Genomic DNA, 21,882 nt, shown 5'->3' with positions numbered 1-21,882 from the left:
GCGTACCACTTCACACCAAATTTTGGGACACGAATAGTTTTCCAAGTGTAAATATAGATGCAAGTAAATATATAAAAGGAAAGAGAAAGACGCTAGATGAAAAACTGACGAAGAAAATTAGTTCGATTTATCGGACTCTAGTTCCTACTCCTCTACGATCAATGCATGAATGGGAGAGTCGCGGTACACTCAGCAAAATAGCGGCACACATACACTCGTGCAGCGACACGACACGGCGGCAGCATCATACCTACAACGTATTAAGCGGCATGTACCCGAAAGAAGTCAAGACGCTGGTTGATCGAATCATTGACGCTGAGATACCTGACGCGAGAGCGGAAAACCGCGACGTACCGTGTATATAATAGATGACACGATGTCGATCGTTAAGCACCTATACTGGACGCGACTAAAACTCGTGGAGAATCGCGCGGATCAGGACACGAGCAGTTTGACAGATCCGCAGGGTCGATGCCGCGCATTAATCGCGAAAGAACACCTACGAGAACTCACCGACGCCGTATTTAGTTGTTTTCGTCGTCGTCCACATCTCGAGCGGTTCGACAACGGCGCTACATCCCTTGCTAAACTGCCACCGACCACTCGTAGTATCACGAAAAATTCGAAAACACAAACATTGGGTGTGTTTGCCGCACAAGTGCCACCCTCAGAATTCTCTCTCTCCCTGCCGTCGAGCAACGTTGCCGATGGCCGCTGCAAGTCGTGGCTAACTGCCGCGCCGGCAACGCTGCTACTGCTGCGCCGGTCATGTGCTCTTCAGGAACGTACCTAGTTCACACACTTCTATATGCATATATATTTTACCTCGACTTTGATAGTTGCTCGCTTTCACCAGTGTATGTACCAATCGTATATACTGCCAATATTATTTTACCTTTAATTTTTATACGTTGAGGTTAAACATTTGGTACGTTTATAGCAATAATAAACAACTTAACAAGTATACTACCGTGTTCTTTATATTTTACGAGAAATTGTAGTCGTTTCTTTTAGGAGATCTTCATCGAGATACGATAAAATTTTATTTATGCGAACAGATCGAGGAACAAGCAGTTTTAATAATAGCAGTTCACTGTGTGTATTAATATGTAATGTATAGCATGATATAGCTACAGTTCTTTTTATTATTTTAAATATTATGATCTAACTGTTAGGATTTCGACTTCCTTCTTCGATACATAGAATCTAGTTTGAACATAAAATAAATAATTGCATATATTATAATACATTTATTATGAAAATTTGCTTATACGTGTATAATTAAAATTACACTCGACCGTACTTCGAGTAATAGGTACGTACGAGCTTCTACTCTATTTTGAAAAGTTAATTTCTCTAAAGATGGGGAAACACAGTAGCATATTTGCTTAGTTGTTTATTACTATTATAAGTGTACTAAATTTTATTTATATCTAATTACACAGCGACCAAAATTACTATAACTTACAAGGTAAAACTCCTGTTAAGGCGGATGTTTTTATGAAATCGGGAAACTGAATTTCAACAGTAACATAATAAAAACTTATCTCTACTCTTAAGATTACCGAAATAAGATGTCACAAGGTTACAGACATCCAGTTTTATATTCTTAAATATATTCGATGAATTACCAATTTATTTATAATAAATACAATAATAAAGCAACAAAAATAAATCTACTATAAAAGATGTAATATTTCCATAAATTCCTGTATATACTTTTATTTACAGTTTTTTCCTTATATGATTAAGTGATAATGAGACCTGGGAAGGTGCTAAAAGTGTACCGCGACATATTTGAAATTAAACGTAGACTAGATCGAGGCTACGATGAATCAAAAAATTAACCTTTCATAGATAATTTATCCATATACTTAAAAGTTGATAGGTTTTCCGAAATATGCAGCTAAATTGGCTTCCTTGAAGGCTTCCGCGAATGTCTATAAGAACAATGATAAAATCAGTGTCCTATATTCAACATTCGATCGAATATCGTATATCTACTTACCGGATGAGCGTGACATGTTCTCGCAACATCTTCTGCACTTGCTCCATATTCCATTGCAAGAACTGCCTCATTAATCAATTCACCAGCGTATGCACCAATCATATGTACTCCCAATATTTTGTCTGTACTCTTATCAGCTAAGACTTTAACAAAACCATCCGTGTCTGCATTCGTTTTTGCTCTGGAATTTGCTATATGTGGGAATTTTCCAACTTTGTATTCGATACCCTCTTTCTTTAAGTCTTCTTCCGTTTTTCCTACCCAACCAACTTCTGGATGTATATATATTACACTAGGTACGCAATTGTAATCGATATGAACGGCACCTGAATAAGTCATCATAATTGCTGTAAACTTTCAGGGATACAAACGGAAAAACTATAATGAGTATTTCTTAACTACCTCCGGCAATGCCCTCAACCGCAATAACACCTTCGTCCTCGGCTTTGTGAGCCAACATTGGCCCATGAATGCAATCTCCAATAGCATAAATCCTATATGAACGTAATTTTACATATAATTACGCTGACGAAAACTTTCTCAACAAAGTGTGTACTTACGAAGGTACTACTGTTTGGAATCTATTGTTTACAGGGATCCTGCCCTTTTCGTCTCGTTCGATTCCCAAATCTTCTAATCCTAAATTTTTCGTATAGGGCCTTCTGCCAACACAGACTAAAAGTGTATCGCACATTAAATCCTCCTTTTTGCTAGGATCTTTCGCGTTTTCGACAGAAACGATGATTTCACTGCCTGATCTTTTCGCACCAGTGACTTTTGTCCCCAATTTAAAATCCCATTTTTCCTTGACTAAAAGTTTTTGTACCGCTTGACTAACTTCGCCATCGATACCTGCTCCACCGATAGTCGGTAAAAATTCGACTGCTGTTACTTCAGCGCCTAATCTATAGGAGCAAATAAAGCAACTCAACATATCTCGTTTACAATTCATACAATTAATTTCAGTATGAAATGTACCTGCGCCAAACTGAGCCTAATTCCAACCCAATAACACCAGCACCAATTACTATCAATTTCTTTGGCACTGCGTTTAACGATAAACATCCAGTGGATGAAATAATTTGTTTTTCGTCGATTTCTATACCCGGAAACGGCGTGACCTCACTGCCAGTGGCAATTATAATGTTTTTAGTATTAATAGTGCTTACTACTGAACCATCTGGACCAAGTGCGCTCACTTGATTTGGACCAGTAATTTTGCCATGACCCTTAACCCATTCCACCTTATTTTTTTTAAATAAACTAGCAATACCACTTGTTAAGGCTTTCACTGTACTTCGTTTCTGCTGCATTACTTGATCAATATTGATAGAAACATTGTCGACTAAAACAGAATTGTCAAATTAGTGATTGTTAAATTATGGATATTTAAAAAGGAAAAAAAATGAGAAGTATACCGTTAATGCCAAATTTTTGTAATTCTCCAGCATGTGCCATGTGGTAATAATGTGAACTATTCAATAAAGATTTTGATGGAATACATCCAACATTCAGACAAGTCCCACCTAATGTTTCATCTTTTTCTATACAAACAGTTTTCATTCCTAGTTGTGCAGCTTTAATTGATGCTACATATCCACCAGGACCAGCACCTATTACAACTAGATCTGCTTCCACAGTACTAGCGTATCTGCGTTGCTGTGCAGCTGTCAAGCCAGGTACAATACGTTTGACACATGATGGCTAATAAGAAAAACAGAAAAAACAGAAAGTTATTGATTAAGAAAGAATTTTCTATCTCTGTTTGCTATCATTATATCTGTAATCCTTAAACTTTGACAAAGTCAGATGTAGGTGACATAACCAACGAAGTAAGGAGAACGTATTTTCATATCGAATAATGAATTTAACAAATCAATTTTGCTTCCTCAAATATTTAATCAATGCTTCATAAGGAAAAAATGACCAATAGCAAAGAAAGTTAGCTAAATAGTGGAATAAAATATATAACAAAATTATTTGTCCTTCAAAATGTTACGAAATAGAGTAAAATGTATGGTCTGATACGATTGTAATGTATCCACGAGGTCATTTATTCATAAATATCTTTTCTTTTTACTTACTCTGACAGAAGTGGTCACCAAACTCCAAAAACTAGCTTGCATCATCTTTTTTGTAATATACTTTACTACCCGATATAAAGGGGGTCAAAAAGGAAACAAGCTTTAGGTAGTGAGAAGCGAGCACTACCGGTTACTTCAATATCATTCAACGACCAACTTGTCTCAGCTCTGATAATTCGATATATCGTTGGCTATATAGTTCGGAGACTATACTGCTTGATGGCGCTACTGACCTATTATGCAACACGAAATAACCCTTTCGTTTCGTTCATCTGATACATTTGGACATGGATAAGATGAAGAATAGATCAGGCATCTAAGAAGATTTCGTGTTTCGTGTTCTGAAATACCGATCGTATAAAAAAACAAAAGTTTCGTAATACTATCTACGATTTTATGTGGTGAGTATGTGTAGGAATTTGTGTAGGAATGTGTAGGAATAGAATAGGAAGTTGATAAAGTTAGACGTAAGAAGTTTCTCTTTCGTTATGATTCACATTCGAATTGAAATTTATTCAAAAGGAAATGCATACACTGAAAGATATCACTCTACTAATACTACTTATTCAAAAAGTGTTATATCTTGTTATCAAATAGTTTTATGTCTTACGAAAGTAATTATTTACGAAGGTCATATTTTCATGAATAGAAAGAAAGGAAATCATGCTTGGTTAATAGTTTCGGAGATGAAAATTTATTTATATAGTCATTAAAAGAGAACAAAAATTAATAGCTTTTATCTTAAGATTACGAAACTTTCATACATCGACGATTATCTCCTAAGATACGCGAGGTAATTCGCATATAATATATAAAATATCAACAGTATGAATTGAAATATTTTCAAATTTATATCCTGTAAATTAATCGCTTTGATGGATTTGTACTAGTTACGTTTCATTAAATAGGATTACAGCGCACTTTGTAACGACTAGCCGCTTTTCACGTGAAAATATCTAAAAGTCATTCTACCTACGTTCTTGGATAGAAGACATATAAATGTATGAGATTTTTGTTAAATATTTACTCTTCTACTGCAATTATCATATTTATCATAGAATAATTTATGAATCGAAAAAAACATTTACGAATATTTACGCATCGTTAATCAGAATATTAAGAATTTGTGCCATCTCGCGGTCGGTAAAAAATGTTTTTTCGTTATCGCAAAATCGATTTACGTATGAACATCTTAACTGTAGCCGATATCTTAAACTTCTTCATTGAAACTAATTCAACGTTGATATTCACCTGATAATCAACAATATCGTTGCGATCGAGTTTACAAACTAGACCCCGTAAGCTGTAACAATTTTTATTCCCCGCCAAAAAGGGTGGCGATCGAAGAAGTAAAAAAGAGGGAGCAAGTGGAACGAATCGGCCAATAGCTAGATAGATAAAGATGAAAAGAACGTTAGGGGTCGAGAGAAAAGGGCAACAGATGTCCTTCCGTATGACGCATGACTCGTTTGGCCCTTGGCGAGATAGTACAGTTTGCGTCTCACTACCCTACGGAAGTATTGTACGTCACGGAAACGAAGCTAACCCTGTCGTTAGAAGGAACGTTCGTTGAAAACCGGTTAGTACTTATTTTTCGTGTCAACAAAGTCGGTGATATTTTTCTCGTTCAACACAGTACGATCTTACGAAATGTCTTTACTAGAATCTTTCTTTTGCGTTCGTATCAATCTCACATTTGGTATACTAATCGAACGTAATTCCATTATCAGTAGCTTATCCGTGATTGGTTGAATTTAAATTGTCTAGTACTATAGTTGAATTCGTTGCATCGTGAAAAAATAACGTTTAGTATTTTGATGACGATAAGAATACTGATCTTGAGATGTTTGATTTACGATAAACAGAAAATATGTTTCCGATAAAACGAGAAATAATAACGATGATGTATAATTTTCAAGGTTTCGGAGGGGAATAGCTTTGAGATGTTTGATTCGAAGATCCCTAAGAAAATATGAACGATTTAATCGACTTAATTTAAAACAAGAAAAACATGTGTGAAATAGTAAAAGGTCAACGCAGAGCGTTTCGCGACCAAGACCCTCCACGGATATGCAATAAAAGCAACGAAAATTTGAAAAGCGAGCTGGAATTTTGTGAATCGACTGCAACTTCGCCGACGATTCTTCAACGAGCATCCAGCTTCGAAAGGTGCTTCAACGAGTCTAAGCATCTTGAGAAGGGCAAACAGAATCAGAAAAAAGAGAAAGTAAACTCGATCAAACAGGAAAGTACTTGGTCCGATTCCATTAAAGACTCGAAAGACAGTGCCAAGGTATCGAATGAATTGCCAGCTGCTTCAAATCAGACGAACTCGGAGAATTTGATCAAGGAGCTTTCTGACAAAGTGCCTTCCAACAGCCATCACGACGATGAGGTACGTTGTGCTTATTTATATTGTTGAAGGAATCTTTGTGTACTGTCATGCGTTTTGATGCTTTTAATGTATTTTCGCACGTCTGTGCACGTTTGATGATGCCACACAACCGGGCAATCTGCAAAGAACCGTGCATAATATATTGATATATTGATCTACGTGTGACTTCGAATAACGGCAGTTTTCATATTAAGTAGAAATATACATCACGCAAATAGAAGGATAAGGTTAGGAAACTGTCATAATTCAAATGGCTTCCGTTAAGATGCTTTTACGATTATAGAAATTCGTAGAGATATGCGTATTTTTTTAGGATTGTGGATATACTTTTTTTTACCAGTTATCAACGATTGCATCATATTTTTAAAAATGTTTCTATAAAGAAAGCGCAATGCACCTACGCATGCTTAATGCGCAAACATATACCACCTATAACCAAAGTAAATACGTTTATTTTTTTAATTAGTCTAAGAATTTATTAAAACACTTATAATATCGCGTATGCAATATCGAGCATAAAGGGGTTAAAAATGGTCGACAGCTGACCAGTACGTAAGTCGTGGATACGTGAAGATCTGCGAAGCCGATGCAACTTATCGACTGATCGAGCATAATAACGCGAACAGATAAAAATGCAGGACGATGTAGAAGGGGGACGGAAGGCTCCGAGAACGAACAACGATCGTATCAAATTTTTAGAGCCGCTCTGTTCGAGGTAGTCTGCAGTACGAAATAGGTGTAACCAGAAAGAAATATTTTTTTCTTCAACGAACGCATCGGGACGAAAACTTAGTAATCTTATTAGGTTATTCCATAAATGAGGTTATGGTATTTATTAACGAATAATATGCTATCTACATTTTTCTAAATCTATGTTCTATTTGTTTCATCATTATTTTCAATTTTTCTAGTCGTCAACTATAAATCTCAATAATTATTTTCAAGATACGACGCGCGAAATAAAACGAAAGACGACGTTGCTTATGGAGTGACTGGAAGTGAAGTTGCGAAAAATATGTACGTATTCGCGTATATCACGGATGTCGAATAGCAACATCACCGTGCCATTTGATAATACGTATTACGATATTTTAACTTTATAGCGTATTGTTACAAGTCTCGTATAATTATCGCGTAAGCACAGCGAGCGATATTAAGTCAAGCGGTATTTTCAATGTTTGTATGTACACCATCTGTTTTCCGTTTATATATTCACGAGGAAAGCGTACACACCGTGAATTGTGTATTTTTGGTGCGTAGTCGATGAAACGGCTGCGGCAAGTCGAATAATGGACGCGTTTACCGCGAACTTGTAAACGAGTTGCCGTTGTTAAAGACGCAATTAAGGGAACTTGTGGTCACGGTGCATAGAACACTGGTACGTGATCACAAATTTAATACGTATTTTATTCGTGTGCTTCGTATAGCCGAAATATCGGGCTTCTTTATAGCTCGCGTAATACCCCACATGCCGTTTAACGACATTTTTAACATTCCAATTGTTTATGCCACAGTCTGAAATTCTTGGAACTATTTAAATGGAAATACTTCTTAAAAACACGAATAGCTTGTCATGACGATATCGCTGTCGCAGCTGGCCCAACACTCTTGCACAGTATGCACTTGCTGTATATTTAAATCGAAGCACTGGAAAAGACCGCGAAGCAAGTGGAGGATCACGGCGGATAGGATTTGAAACTAATCGGTGAGATTTCTCGCGATGCACGAACGGTATCATCAATCAAAGAAAGAGAGAGTTATTTCACGTTCGAGCGTAGTATATGATTCTGGGACGATTTACTGTCACGCGGCTTTCCGAACGAAGATTAAAGCCGTCTCTTGAGATCGCGAATCGTCCTTGAGATGAAAACGTTTCACGGAGAATTAAATTGTACGCTCGTTTGCACGTTGCACGTTATATGTTCTAGGCGCAACTGCGTTCGCCCATTCATCCACCACGAAACGACTAGGAAATGACTAGAAAATTACGAACGCTATGGCGGTAAATTTTCATCGATGACGATGCGTTCGTCGAGACCTGAGAATCGATTTGGCAACTTCTTCCGAAAAATTGTTCGAAGGGGCGAATTTCGCGAGTACAGGGCCCTAAGATAAATTAGGTTCGGACCTGGAAGATGCGGGCCTCAGGTCCGTTGCAGGTTCTTTTCCATCGAATGCCTTTCTTTGTGTGGAATTCGACTTAAGTCGTGTCCACACCGAGCTCTTTTGCACGGCCAGCATCGTTACTCCGTCTTATTTCTAAAAATTCCACTTTTGTGCAGCGCGTAAATCCATGCTCGCGGAACTTTTGATCTAACAAATGATTCCACTATGTACGGCGAATGATCGATAAACGAGACACTAAGATCGCAGTGCTGACGGCGTGATGCTTAGAATGACGGAAGTACTAGAGGAAAGTTTGCTCGAAATATACTTGCAATAAATATACTTGAATGCCAGCAGGCCATTGACCGGCTATGTTAAAATATTGACGAGGAACTTGCTATTTCTAGGCCGTGTAATTATGGTGACTCGCGAACACAGCGGCGAACGACGACTCGATAAATATTTAATCGACTTCTCGTAAGTTATCACGACTGCTAACGAACTCGTGGATACCATTTGTTAATAAGCAAAAGGTGTATGAGACGGACGCTTGGTTTCAGAAATGCCACGAAATCCTGCATCGACAAAGATACCGTTAACAGACGCTTCAAAATCTCTTCGAGCTTCTTCGAGAATTACGTTTACAATGTTTTCTTTATGGATCGCAACCTGGCACGCAGTGGAAGCCGAGCATGTAGTTAAGAAATGGTCAGAGTTGAAAGAGCATGCGAGCGTAATCGAAGATAATTGGAAGGTTGAAATTACTAGAAATTGGCGCTTGTTGAAAAAGCTGGGCCTAAGTGTAGCGAGTTCGGTGTGAAAGCAGCTTATTAAGGTCGGGCCTAGCGTGGTGTTGTTGCGTAGCTTGCTTGGCAGCTTCAGTTCGATGTTTACGCTCGTGCTTCGAACATTTTTCTCCGTGGCTACGCGCCATTCGCGGCGTGATTTCGTCCAGTATTTTATCCTTTCCTCGTGACCAACATTCTATGTGTCTACTTGTGCAACCATAATCCATCGTCACTGGAGCCAGCGATTCTAGACGAATATTTGCTCTTTCGTCTCTCTATCGGGCAAAATTGGATTCTCACGACGCGACTGACGGAACGTTGCTGGAGTAAGTTTTGCGTAGGGGTAACAGCCTCTCAGTACCCGTATATCCACTATACTCACTTATAGTTTGTTTCTTCGCAAGATAGCATCGTCTAGCCTATTTTCGTATTCTTGTCGTAACGTTGAACGCATTTCGCATTCTACCGTTTCTCTTGGAAATTTTACAAATTTACGAATGCCTGCTGTAGCATCTTTCGTTAAAGAGAGTGACGTGCATTGACGTATGAAAGGCGAAGGAGACGATTAAAGAAGTCGCATACGCGACAAAAGCGAAACGACCAATTTGCATAAAGCATCTTCTTAGAGTCGTGGCCATAGCCGTCGTCGTACGAGTAACCACATCGTCGTTCACAACTATTTGCATATTTCTTAATCGTTCTAAATATAAGAAGCTTGCACCTCGAACGAGACAATCTCATTTAATTCGATCGAAGCTACGAATCCCAAAATATCACGAGGCCATGATTTTGCAAATCTCTTTACCAAGAGGATTGGTTATTTGCTAATGTTAGAAACACAAATAGGACGAAGCTATATGCAGCGTAAGGAACATTATGCACGTGGCTATGACGATTAAAAAATATCAAATTCTTCAGGTTTATCCGTAATTTGGCAATTGAGACGCATCTTAACAAAAGCAAGCAAGTGCCCGGATACTTTCCAGAGCTATTTGTACACGCCGTGGTCCACGAATCGCCACGATATCGCAGCTAGTTGCGATGATTCGACGATCGAACGTTTCGAGTACAATTCAGAAATTCATTGGCGTCGAACCCAGTGGATTTACCGATGCGAAAGGAATTTTCAAAAATATCCACTTTCTAGAAAAACAGGAGACGACGTTGTCTATCGGCGCCACACATGATAATGCGAAAACGTATCGTTAATGTCAACGGACTTTTGTTTGAAAATCTCCTCGTTAAAGCTATTGCGTATACGTGTCGTTCTTATTCGCACGATAGGAGCACGCGTGCCACACCCGTCGACATCTTGCCGCCCTGAACATGAAAACGAAATGAAATGAAATTCTTCGCTATTTCATAACGAAAATCGTGCCGCGTGTACGTGAACGTAGCGATGGAAATTGCGAAAGCCAGACTCGACGGACCGCTGTGTGCAACTGCGCTCTTCCTCGTTCGATTCATGGTGAATGAACTTTCTCGCTTGTCGCGTATCACCACCTTTTCGTGTCCGTGTATTTAATTAAGTCGTATCGAGCATTCGCCGTGGACGCGTTTTCACTTTCGCAACCGAATTTATCGCACGATTCCGAAAACCCATAAAACATGCGGGAATTCCATCTGCGCGCGTCTTCCGTCTCCGAGAGTACTTTTTAAATTCCATCGAGATTAACTGCGCGATATCGAGAGTACACTTGCCGCTTCTTTGCCATTTCTTTCCAATTTATGACCCGAACACGTTCACCCCGAACGAACGATGTACATAGCTGAAAGTTACGGTCGATGAATAATTAATAGGAAGTGTTAGTTTTTTTTTTTTTTTAATATCTTCTACGATCTATTTTTCATAGTTGAAGTATTTGGAGAGAACATTTTGTTTATTGGATCGCTCGGTTTGGAAGTATTTTTCTAGTTGTTCGATATGAAGCACATTTCTCTGCTATTGGGTTGGCAACTAAGTGATTACGGATCTTGTCATTAGATGATAATGACATAATAGATCGTCAGAGGTAATGGAATTAGGAAGTTTCTCTTTTCTAGTTGCAGTATGTCATAGACGACAAATTGTCCTTGGTTCGCCAAATTATCCGGTAAATAGCGACAAGTAGCGTGGCTATAATTCTTCTAATATAAACCGCCAGTATACGTAGCAATTATATTGTTCATTTAATTCGTTACAATACGACATATCGAAGGGTGTCTTTGTATTCCGCTATAGTTGGATAAAACCCTCGGAGATATGCAAGAAGGTAGTAAATGTCTCGCGTTCTCGTCGTTCGCCGCTGTATTATTATCATCCGATTCCAATACAACAAATTCAGAACGTTTGGTAAAATAGCGAAAATGTAAAATATATGGCGCGACAGAGGAATGGAAACTCGTTGGGCGAAGAAAGAGGACTGTGCCATCTTACGCAAATGAATTAGGTATCATAAAACTATACGCACCGTAAAGATTTCTAAAAGAGAAACAACTGATTCTAGTCAGCTGTACGACACGCCAGTGCATATGGAACAAGTTGACGAGGATACGAGGTACGATGGAGCGCGGAGAAATTGCACGACAGGCAAATTATTAAAATTCGCTCGTGCCCTGCGATCTTGTAAAACGAAGAACGTTTGGAAGCTCTTGAAACGCCTGGAGAATGTTTCGGAAGATTCGACAAGCAGCGATGGCCAGGGATGGTGCAAGCACCTCAGTCGACTTGAAAATATCCTACGATGCAGTTAAATCATCCTACGATCGAAGATTTATAAATAATATGTGACAGCGTTAGACCCAGCGCGGTGCAAAGAACCAGATAAAGACCCGGTACAGTTCGAAAGCGCAGGACTACCAGTTTTGCAGCATTAATTAACTGACAAACTGGTTATGCCGCGCTCGAAACTAGATTCCGTAGGTGAGGTTATCGTAAGGTTGCTGGAGTGTTGAGGCCGATACTATTGCTGGCGATACGCAGCGATTGATCCTCGGTCAACGGTCATACTTTCGCGTTACCACGGAAAACGCGAGAAAATTATCGCGAAACTTGGACATTTTTCGACTAGGAAAACTCGTGCGGGAGATACGAACATTTTCCCATTTCAAAATTTGTATTATGTTATTCGTATTGTGTTAATCATATTCGTATTGTATCATATTATTTGTATTGTGTTATTCGCAAATGTTTCTACAAGCATCTCGCGTTCGTTATTATTTTCCAAGTCACCTTGTAAATTTGTTTATATTTCTTTTTATACGTATTCGTGGAAACAAGCGAAGGAGCTTAACGAACGCTTAGGTTCTAATACGATCGAGCTCTTACAAATGTTCAAGTACTTTCGCCAGCCGCTGTGTTTCTTCATTGCGCAACGAATTTGCCATTAATTCGTATATTTTAGTAACATTTGCGTGTTATCTGTACAAATCCTTTCTTTCTACGAGCACTTTCTCATCGACAGGAATATTTTTCTGGAGAATCGCGGAGGGAGATTCGAATCTTTTATGGACTAGCAACGTCTCCGTGGCGATGCAAAAGAGAACTAAATGCAAATTCGAGGTGACTAAGAGCCAGTAGTGACTCATCCGCCATCGCTTGAAATATTTCGTACGAGTTAAGAATCTAGCGCTGCATTCCGCGCACCAACGAAAGTTTTACGTAACAAACGAATAGCGTTTCGATCGGTAGCATTGTCTCGTACATCCTAGGAACGCGTTCTACGCTTCGTAATTATAGGAAGAACGCTACAATGTTGTAATTGGTAATTTGCATGAGCGGAAGGACACGTAAATTTCAGCTTGAAGAAATCCAAACGCCTCGTAGGTCTCTATTAAATGACTTTTATTACACCTGCGATTGAATGTACGTCGCAGAACGCAAACATCAAACTCACGGTTACAATGGAGAAGAAAAACGGCTGTTTATCTATCGTAAATTATACCGTGGTTCGAGGTTTTATAAAACGCGTGGTATCATGCTACGTAATCAGAAAGTAAACCAACGTTACGACACACGAAATCCAATAATCTACTTTTAATTTGTACGGCAAAGGCATTGCATAATGATATCGAACAGCCGGCCAATTTCTACTTCCGATTCGACGTAACTGAAAACATTCAGGCAAAAGCATTCGGCTAGGTCGATCGCCTTCCACGATCGTTGTTAAATCGATTCATCGTGTCAATTGGAGAAAGATCTGTCTCTTTCTCTGTCTCGCGTTACCTCTGTGTTGCCATAGCTTTCTGATTATATGTCGTTACAAATTTTCTCCGTGTCAAATCGTTTGATCTCGTTACGTCAGCCCTAGCGATTCTCTCGCTTCGCCATTTGTCTCTCGCATCTCACCTCTGAGAATCAAATTTGCTGACAATAGTTTCTCCTACGATGCTATACGCGCACGGTTATCGGAGAAAAATGCCGAGAGCTTGCAAAATTCTGGAAAGCACGACGTCATGCGATCAACAAGACGAGGATTCGCGTTACGATCGTCGCGGCAATAAATCTTGCTCGTAACCCCGGCCTCGCTCGCTTTTCCACGACTTTCAGATTCCACATATCTGCAGTTTGACTGCGAGATAGTAAACTTAGTCGTCTAATCTTACGCGTTACGCAGAGACAACGAAAATGTTGCGGTTACTCGCGACGATACGTAAATAAACGCAAACCTTGTGCTAAGAGATTTTATAGCCACGATGTACGAACAGAAAAAGAGAAACAGCGGATAGAATCGTTAGAGTCGTTCGTCGCCTGATCGATTCGCACAAATAAAATCCTACGGATAGATGCGTTTAAACGAGAGCGGGCTATGAAGATAGTTAAAAGATCGGCCGAACCTCGTCTGTACCACGTCGTGAATTAATTATCTTTTATCGAAATTCGTCTGTAATTATTTGCATGACAAGATCTGTTCATCGAGCAAGAACAATAATACCTTTGATCGCGTTATCGCTGTTTGCCTTCCTCTCGCCGAGCCGATAAGCAAGAAAATTTATTAACGCAGCCATACGAATATAACAAACGACTGCGTTATTTAATATTCCGTGATGTACGTATGTTACAATCGAACGACTGTCTCCCGTAGGTTTATAGCGTTGCATAAGTAGAGTATGTAAATTGGAACGGTATCGTCGTCGTGAATGGTACGGGGCCAGATCAGGAAACGTACAGCTCGATGATACACGTCGCATGGTATCGCGATTCTTGGCAATCGTACACGTACGCTATTCTGTAGGAAGTAATTCCGATAAAATGAATACGCGTAACGAGCTACCGTACTCGTGCAGCGAAGTGAGAGCCGCTATTGTTCGGCCACGGTATCCTGGTCGAGGAAGAGGCTACGGTCTCAGGAGTTGGCGTGCGCTGTTTTACTTTCTACGAATAAAGCACATTGTAATATTTCGGTCGACGAGAGAAAGACTTTACGGCACATTTAAGACGCAAAAAGCGTCTCAACACCGAACCAGCTCGCATGGAAAATGTCGCGTGTCGCTAGGGCGCTTCGATAAAAAAAAAAAAAAAAAAACTGCTAAATTACATGCTACGTTCGCTCGAGACGCGCAAGCCGAGTCGTTATTAATTTGAATACAGCGAGGAGAAAAATTGACCCGGTAAAGAAGATTTTCTAGAAAACCGATGGTTTATTCATGTAGTCTCCTCGTCTCGTTAAATCAGGATCGTTTCAGATTTTTTACATTTCCTAGTACTTTCTTTTTTTTGGTTTTTTTTTTAGCAAAGTTGAAAGACACGCGCGTGTGAACTGAATTTTATATATAGTTACTCGCATCGATATTTGAATATGACGCTGTCTCGAATATAACGAGATATATTTAAAGAATTGTCGTTTTATATTTACGGTTTCCTTGTCTGTGTTATAGCTTGCGTGTGTACGTACCTTTTCCATTAACCCTTTGCACTCTGAATTTTATTTCGGTTTCGTTACCAGCAGCTTCCAACGCTTTTAAGCGTTTTATTCGAAATTTACTTCAACTAAAAAATAAGACAATTTGAATAAATAAAGGAAGAAACAAATTCGCTTAAATTCCAGTTTTATTCACACTACTGTTGTGTTTTGTAATTTTTAAGTGTATGATGTATCTTGAAACAATTTCCAGGATACAATCCTGGTTTTCCTTCGCACAGAAAAAGGTGGGACTGAAAGAATGTCGAGTGGGACTCGACAAAGGAGCTCCTGAGATAACAACTGATGTCGAGTCACGCTCGACATAGGAGTGCAAAGAGTTAAATTGCCTACATGCTACGCTTTATATCCTTTTTACTTTACCAATTTTACTTTGCCTTGAACTTCTGCAAAAATGTCAAATTCAAATCGGACTATGGGAATGGGATGATCAGCGACGAATACACGAGCGATCCGAGCATGTTCCGAGCGGTTTCAGCGGCATTCAAGTCGGACGAGTTGCCCGTGACTGGACACCGACTATGAGCACACAGTGATGAATTTTTCGAGAAAAGTAACTCTGTAATGAATTTGATTCCGTGATATCGCGCAGTATTAAATTGATTGTTAGACGCGTCGAATAATAATCTCGTATATCCGACACCTTCTGCAAAGTTCTAATTCGATGACTAATTTGTTTGTCGCTGTATTGACGCATAGAATCGACAGTAGTAAAAAACGATGCTGCAGGACTAGAATATTCCCTTAACACTTCAACTGCCACGCCGAAATCACGTGTTTCGCTCAGGACGTCACGGGAGTATTTCTATTATTCAAAGCATATAATGGCAAAATAATAATAAATCGACGATGTAAGACAACATTGTTCCCCAATGGACCGTTTATCTTATTGGTGGTCACGGGTGACCATCGTGGTGCCTTGGTAACAGTTGATAGCGACATATTATAACAAGACTTCGTTTATTTCAACAAACCATTCGCGTTCGTTGTTTCGTCGCAAGCAAAACGTGCGGAATATATTGTTGAAACGTGTAGAAGATATTAGTAAACAGTATTTGCTCGTTCTATATATGATAGTGAGGTATGTGCACACTTCTAACTTCAATTATACGATCATAAAGCAGCATTTACGATTATTTTCTAAGCTGTGTTTATAATAATATTCGTAGATTATCCGTCAAAGATACGGATGCAAACACAGTGCACCGTTAGATGCAACATTTGTCCTCATTTTCTTTTTATTGGTGTTCTAATAAGAACGTTCCATTGTTCAATGGGGCACTTTTTATTTCAAAGTATCTTCTATTTATCGGTTATATTGAAAATGCCCTAACTGTCAATTTTCATACAATTTTTACAATTGCCGGCCGGTCATATTTGACCCACGTGGCAGTCAAAATGTTAATTCGTGAATTCTGTTCGATCCGATCGAAATCAAAAACGATATCAACGATAGTATCGACGGATACCTCGTCGCTCTATTCTGACAAAGAGACGATCACGAAGAATGGTTGATGAAGTCAGAAACGCGAATACGATTGGTATTGCGAGCGACGAGGCCTACAGACGCGCTTTATCGAGCGTTCGCGGCCCTCGACCATTCGTGGGAAGTAATTATTGGCAGATTAATTGCGACAACGAGGTACCAGGGCGGCGAACCGGCCGTCGTATTAAAGCAGCGCTTTACCGGATCATTGTTTTCGTCGCGAACAGGCAGCTCCAAGCTCGGCTCACGGTCTATCTATTGGGCCGACGCATTTGCATATTTGAGGTTGTCCGGGTTTCGATCGTGTTTTTCGTTTCGCGAATTCCATTTCGCCTGTTCATGGCAAACCCGAAGGTAGAAACGTATGTCACAGTGTATGTCACCGATGAGAAACTTCACCGAAATCCCTGGTGAACGCAAAGTCTAAAATTCACTACGAAACTGTAGGGAATCATAGGTGCAAAGATGTAAATTTGTCAAAGATAAAGAAAAAATATGATACAAATGGACCAAGTTGTATGGGAGCCAAGCGATATTTTCATATGTTCGTTTATCGTTTTTGAAAGGTTTGACATTGACAAACATCGAAAAAGTGCAACGATTCTCAAAACTGGTTTCCTGTAAAAAAATAGCAAACGCGTTTTATCACGTTCTCCCCTGTAGTCTTCGTACTAGTCTCATTTCGGCTTCAAGAGTCGGCCCTTCAGTTTCCTGACACCTGCAGCCCAACAGCTGTATACACCGTCGGAAAAGCCATGAATTTCCTGAATAATCTAATATCTGCATATCACGACTGCTCGCGTTCGAACGTGTCTCTCGATGCTTTCGAAACTCAATGACCACTGTCCGCTCTCCTTCGCGCGTCTTTCTAATCGGTGCTCGAAATTCCGCGCCGAAAGAAAGTCGTCGACACTCGACACGCGATTTCGTTTTCTATTCTGCATCGTTTCGTTCTTTATGCGTCATTACGGATGTGTAACGACTGACGGGGCGATCGATTTCATGGAATCGCAAGGCGTTTAGTTAACGTGCAACTTATCATCGAGAAAACCGTGGAAACTGCAAAGGATGTAGAACGATAGAAGAGCGAAAATATTTGCACCTAGATACCGTGGATCTACGCAACAATGGCAGATACGCTGGATGCGGCCTATCTGTTTGTTCGTATTTTCAAATAATATTGGACCGCGACGCGCTGTCTTTGTTTGGCTCTTGATTTTTATTCCTTGAAACAAGAACGATCCGACTGCACGATGCGCATAGTGCAACTTGTTCTTCGCGCTAAACGAGTAGTTAACATTAAACATATACGCGAAACAAAAACTTTATTTCGGCGCGTTTCACGCTCGTCGTTGATTGTTTCCATTTACGCCACCAGAGGTTTCTAAGACTAAATTAACTGGTTAAATTTGTCATAAAGTGGCTACAGGTTAAATAAATTAAAGCGAGGCCCAATAAATGCAACCACGTTACATTCACACTGCGAAAACAGATACCACCAAACATTTTATTGAACAATAATACAAACAAGGCAAGTCAAATACCTAGGACTCCACTTAGATACACGACTCACATGAAAATAGCATATCAATAATAGACAAAATACAAACAGTATACAGTAGACAGCTAACAAGTCGAAAATCCAAACTGAGCATAGAAAATAAATTAAAAATATACAAAACGATCATAAAACCAATCTGGACGTACGGAATACCACTATGGGGAACAGCAGCCATGAGCCATATAAGCAAAATAGAGACAATTCAAGCTAAATTTTTTAACACAATAGTAAACTTCCCATGGTACGTTAGAAACGAGGACATACGAAAAGACCTGGGAATACCAACGGTCAAGGAGGAGATTAGCAGATGCTCGAGAAGGTGCAGAGAAAGAATAGCAACGCACCCGAACCGACTGGCAGCGGAAACGATCAACACATCAAGCATAGAAAGAAGACTAAAAAGGAAACACCCAGCAGATCTCATAGAGGATATAACCTAACAAACACGAAGATGGTACCCCGCTGGAGGTAGCCACCCACATGATAATCAAACAGCTAAAAAATTCTACCAAATGTCCAAATTGGACATTGTGAAATATTAAATAAAAAAAAAATTTGTCATAAATATAATACATCTTGTGAAAGATAGAAGCGAAGATACGAAATCTCCTTCTCAAAGACAAAGTCGATGGAATCCACGGATCGTTGATACTTGTCGGAGGAATCAAACTAGTCGACGAGTTACTACGATGTTAATTCCCTGTATGGCGCCTATAATAAGCTTGCAATCGACGTTGATTCTTTCACGTCCAATGTTGCAACATGTACGACAAATTATCCACGAACAAAGTGGTAATCTTCTAATTTTAACGCGTTACGTCCTCTTTATGAGAACAAAGCGTTCAGCGACAGAAGACGTAGTATCGACAAGATGTACCCGATACAATAGGAAAACGATTCTGTGAATAATACGACGGTTCTTGCTTCGACGAGAAGCGCGGAGAGGTAAAACTGAAACGAGATTAAGGATCGTCTGTATGGTCGAGCGAACGGACGAAAGAGGAGAAAATCGCGATGAAAAACGGAGTAGAAATTTTCAAATCGAGATCACCGTTTCGTTGGTTTCGTCGAGGTCGTATCGCGTTCTACGTGTTCCTCGTTGGCTCGCGTACATCAGCTCGTAAATCGTCAATCGTTGACGTAATTGGCCAGGAAAAATCGCGAACCTCGTATTTTACGCGAATTGTCGTAACCAAGAGAATTTCGTGTTACGCGGAGAGCCAAAGTTCGACATTGTTCGATAGTTTGCTGAGGCTGCGTCCGAGAAACATCGCACAAATGCGTCGATCCATCTCGACGATCCGGAAGTTGCGGCTAATTGAAAAGTTGCAAGCCACGCTCGATGAACCGCTTCGTTACGCTGGAGTTGGCGACTTTCCGCCGCATTTTTCACCAGTCGTAGTACGTGACGAGGGAATTAGGCGAAAGAGTCGCGTACGAGGAGTTTCTTCGTACGTTCGTAGTGTCAGGGCGTTTCTTCGTTCCGCGTAAGATATCGCAATTGGTTGAAATTATAAAGAAAAACGATTAATCGATGGTAATTCGACGAAGATAACAATTTGTAAGTTATTTTCAAAAACACGATGGATTATAAGAATCGTACGTGTTTAGGTATCACGACGTCATCTAAATCTCGTTGTTCGTTACGCAGGTGTATAATTAACGTTCGCTTCGTTGAGAACGAACAAAGCTCGCTGGTCGCGACAACGTGTCGCGAACAATAAAGAATCGTACAGCAAATTTAAAGAGACAATGTTCGTAATATTTTCAAATTACGGAGTTGACCGATATGGTTTCTGAACGGTTTGATCGTCCTAATATGTATTTAATAAACAAGAATGTAATTAAATTGAAAGATACAGCTCTAGCAGTTACAGGTAAGAGCGTAGGTAAATTAGGAGACTAAAACGCTAACAGAATTGAAAAACGTTTCGTCTTAATCTTTCTTTTTGTTCTCCGCCAAAGTAGCAACTGCGTGTTTTAACTCGCTGGCGAAAGGTAAATTAGGTAAATTAGGAGCGTAGGTAAATTAGGAGACTAAAACGCTAACAGAATTGAAAAACGTTTCGTCTTAATCTTTCTTTTTGTTCTCCGCTAAAGTAGCAACTGCGTGTTTTAACTCGCTGGCGAAACGTCGTCTGTCGCATGTCGCGTGTTACACGCGGAAAACGGAACACACTGGAGAAACGTAACGCGATGTTTCGTATGGAAGTGCAACACGCAGCGTGTAAAACTCCAGCGAAACGTTCGTCCAGTCAGCATACTAAATACTTGGGCGGAGAAAACGCGACGTGTAACACGCGGCGTATGAAGCGTCCGTGTAGCCAGTAGCCTAAGCGTTCGCTTGGAGACTACTAGGAGCTACGAGGAACTGTAGCTCGATCTAAGCTCGTGTACGGGAGTAAAGACAGGTTAGATCGAGCGGAAATCGGAGGCAGTTGAGAAGGGTGAAGGTGCAGGTGCAAGCGGGAAGGGAAGAGCGATCGGTGTACTTCCGGCATCGTCGGGCAGTTTAGTCGTCTCGTCAACATTTCTCCAAAGCGGTTCCGGCCGATTGAACAGTCTCTCGGATATTCCCAAGGTGCGTGTGGTTCGTTCAACCGTTTAGAAAGCGAGCGTGTCGGTGCAGCAGCAGCAGCTTTGTTTTCTCGCCTGCCTGAGAATCGGAAAAAGCGAAATCGAATCTGCTCTCCTCTCGCTCGGAACCGGCCGCAGATTTAACGCGTGTCCACCTGCTGCCTTTCGATCCAATTTCACCCTTCCGGCTACCGGTGTTTCAACAGCCGACCCTTCGAAAATTCAAAGATCGCCAAGGTAGTTTTCTGCCAGACAGCAGGGGAGGGAAGCGTCACTTCGTGCTAGCATAAACGCGTATAAAAATAGCTGTACGATTTAAGGATACTCGCTTTCCACACTATGACATGGAAAAAGAAAAATTGTCGTGCTGGTAAAACGATTCGAACGAGAAAAATCTGAGCGTAGAATGAAAAGTAGCGTCGAAGGGTCGTTACGTCTCTGCAAGATTTAGTTCGTCGATTCGATGTTTATTTTTGTATTCTCGCAGTTATACGATTATCACAGTGCAGATTGTCAACGACAATCGCAAAGTGGAAATCAGTCTTCGATCCGCTGATATATGTCTAACGGAATCCGTTACATCGAAGGAACTTCAAGTGCCGAAACGAAGAAGGAAAAAAGGAGAAAAGAGTGGCAGGTAACCGCCGACAGATTTACTCGATGGAAGAAAAAGAAGATGCAAAGGAGGATGCATGGTAATTTCACGGCGATGAACTTAACTCGACGATAACTCAGAAGGCACGAGCAAGCAACGATTCGCGCACTCGTGTTCGCGGTAATCGAGTATACTCCGTTACAAAATCACCTTCGCCGGTGAATGTTTGAACGCTTTCGTGGCACTGGCCGTGCCAGAGGAGAAATTTCAACGGGGCTAATTAGAATCGAAATATGCGTATAGCGCGACGAATCATCGCGACAATGTCTCCTGGAAAATAATAATGCCTGTAACGCAATTAGGGAGTCGTTTGGCGGTGGAC

The 21,882-nt window shown here is 40.2% G+C and overlaps 3 protein-coding genes across 4 annotated transcripts in view; 1 reads left to right on the top strand and 2 right to left on the bottom strand.

Annotated features, from left to right (window-relative positions):
• The window catches only part of spg (dedicator of cytokinesis spg), a 54,670-nt gene extending 53,905 nt beyond the window's left edge, over positions 1 to 765 (bottom strand). The window contains exon 1 of one of the 2 annotated variants that reach the window (XM_076622201.1): positions 514 to 765. In XM_076622201.1, the coding sequence (XP_076478316.1) occupies positions 514 to 550 (37 nt within the window). In that variant the 5' untranslated portion in view covers positions 551 to 765. The remainder of the gene's footprint in view (positions 1 to 513) is intronic. The other variant, XM_076622202.1, reaches the window with a different exon arrangement.
• An 853-nt stretch (positions 766 to 1,618) lies between these two features.
• LOC117156978 (dihydrolipoyl dehydrogenase, mitochondrial) lies at positions 1,619 to 4,265 on the bottom strand. The gene is made up of 7 exons (XM_033334571.2): positions 4,093 to 4,265; positions 3,427 to 3,712; positions 2,987 to 3,353; positions 2,569 to 2,913; positions 2,411 to 2,502; positions 2,009 to 2,334; positions 1,619 to 1,940 (listed from the first exon to the last, which is right to left on the bottom strand). The coding sequence occupies exons 1-7, from the start codon at positions 4,135 to 4,137 to the stop codon at positions 1,875 to 1,877; spliced, it is 1,527 nt and encodes a 508-aa protein (XP_033190462.2). The 5' UTR covers positions 4,138 to 4,265; the 3' UTR covers positions 1,619 to 1,874.
• A 1,799-nt stretch (positions 4,266 to 6,064) lies between these two features.
• The window catches only part of LOC117156981 (uncharacterized), a 40,283-nt gene continuing 24,465 nt past the window's right edge, over positions 6,065 to 21,882 (top strand). The window contains exon 1 of the mRNA XM_033334577.2: positions 6,065 to 6,487. Within this exon, the coding sequence (XP_033190468.1) occupies positions 6,104 to 6,487 (384 nt within the window). The 5' untranslated portion in view covers positions 6,065 to 6,103. The remainder of the gene's footprint in view (positions 6,488 to 21,882) is intronic.

This window comes from Bombus vancouverensis, chromosome 10 (genome assembly GCF_051014615.1).
Source record: "Bombus vancouverensis nearcticus chromosome 10, iyBomVanc1_principal, whole genome shotgun sequence".
Taxonomy (NCBI): Eukaryota; Metazoa; Arthropoda; class Insecta; order Hymenoptera; family Apidae; genus Bombus; species Bombus vancouverensis.
Note: the sequence above shows the minus strand (reverse complement) of the source record. Positions and strands in the feature narration are given on the sequence as shown.

Coding starts and splice junctions, on each gene's coding strand:
- LOC117156978 (XM_033334571.2), bottom strand. CDS start 4,137: ATGATGCAAGCTAGTTTTTGGAGTTTGGTGACCACTTCTGTCAGA. Junction 3,354..3,426: donor ACAAAAATTTGGCATTAACG/GTATACTTCTCA, acceptor ATTCTGTTTTAG/TCGACAATGTTTCTATCAAT. Junction 2,503..2,568: donor TTCCAAACAGTAGTACCTTC/GTAAGTACACAC, acceptor ACGTTCATATAG/GATTTATGCTATTGGAGATT.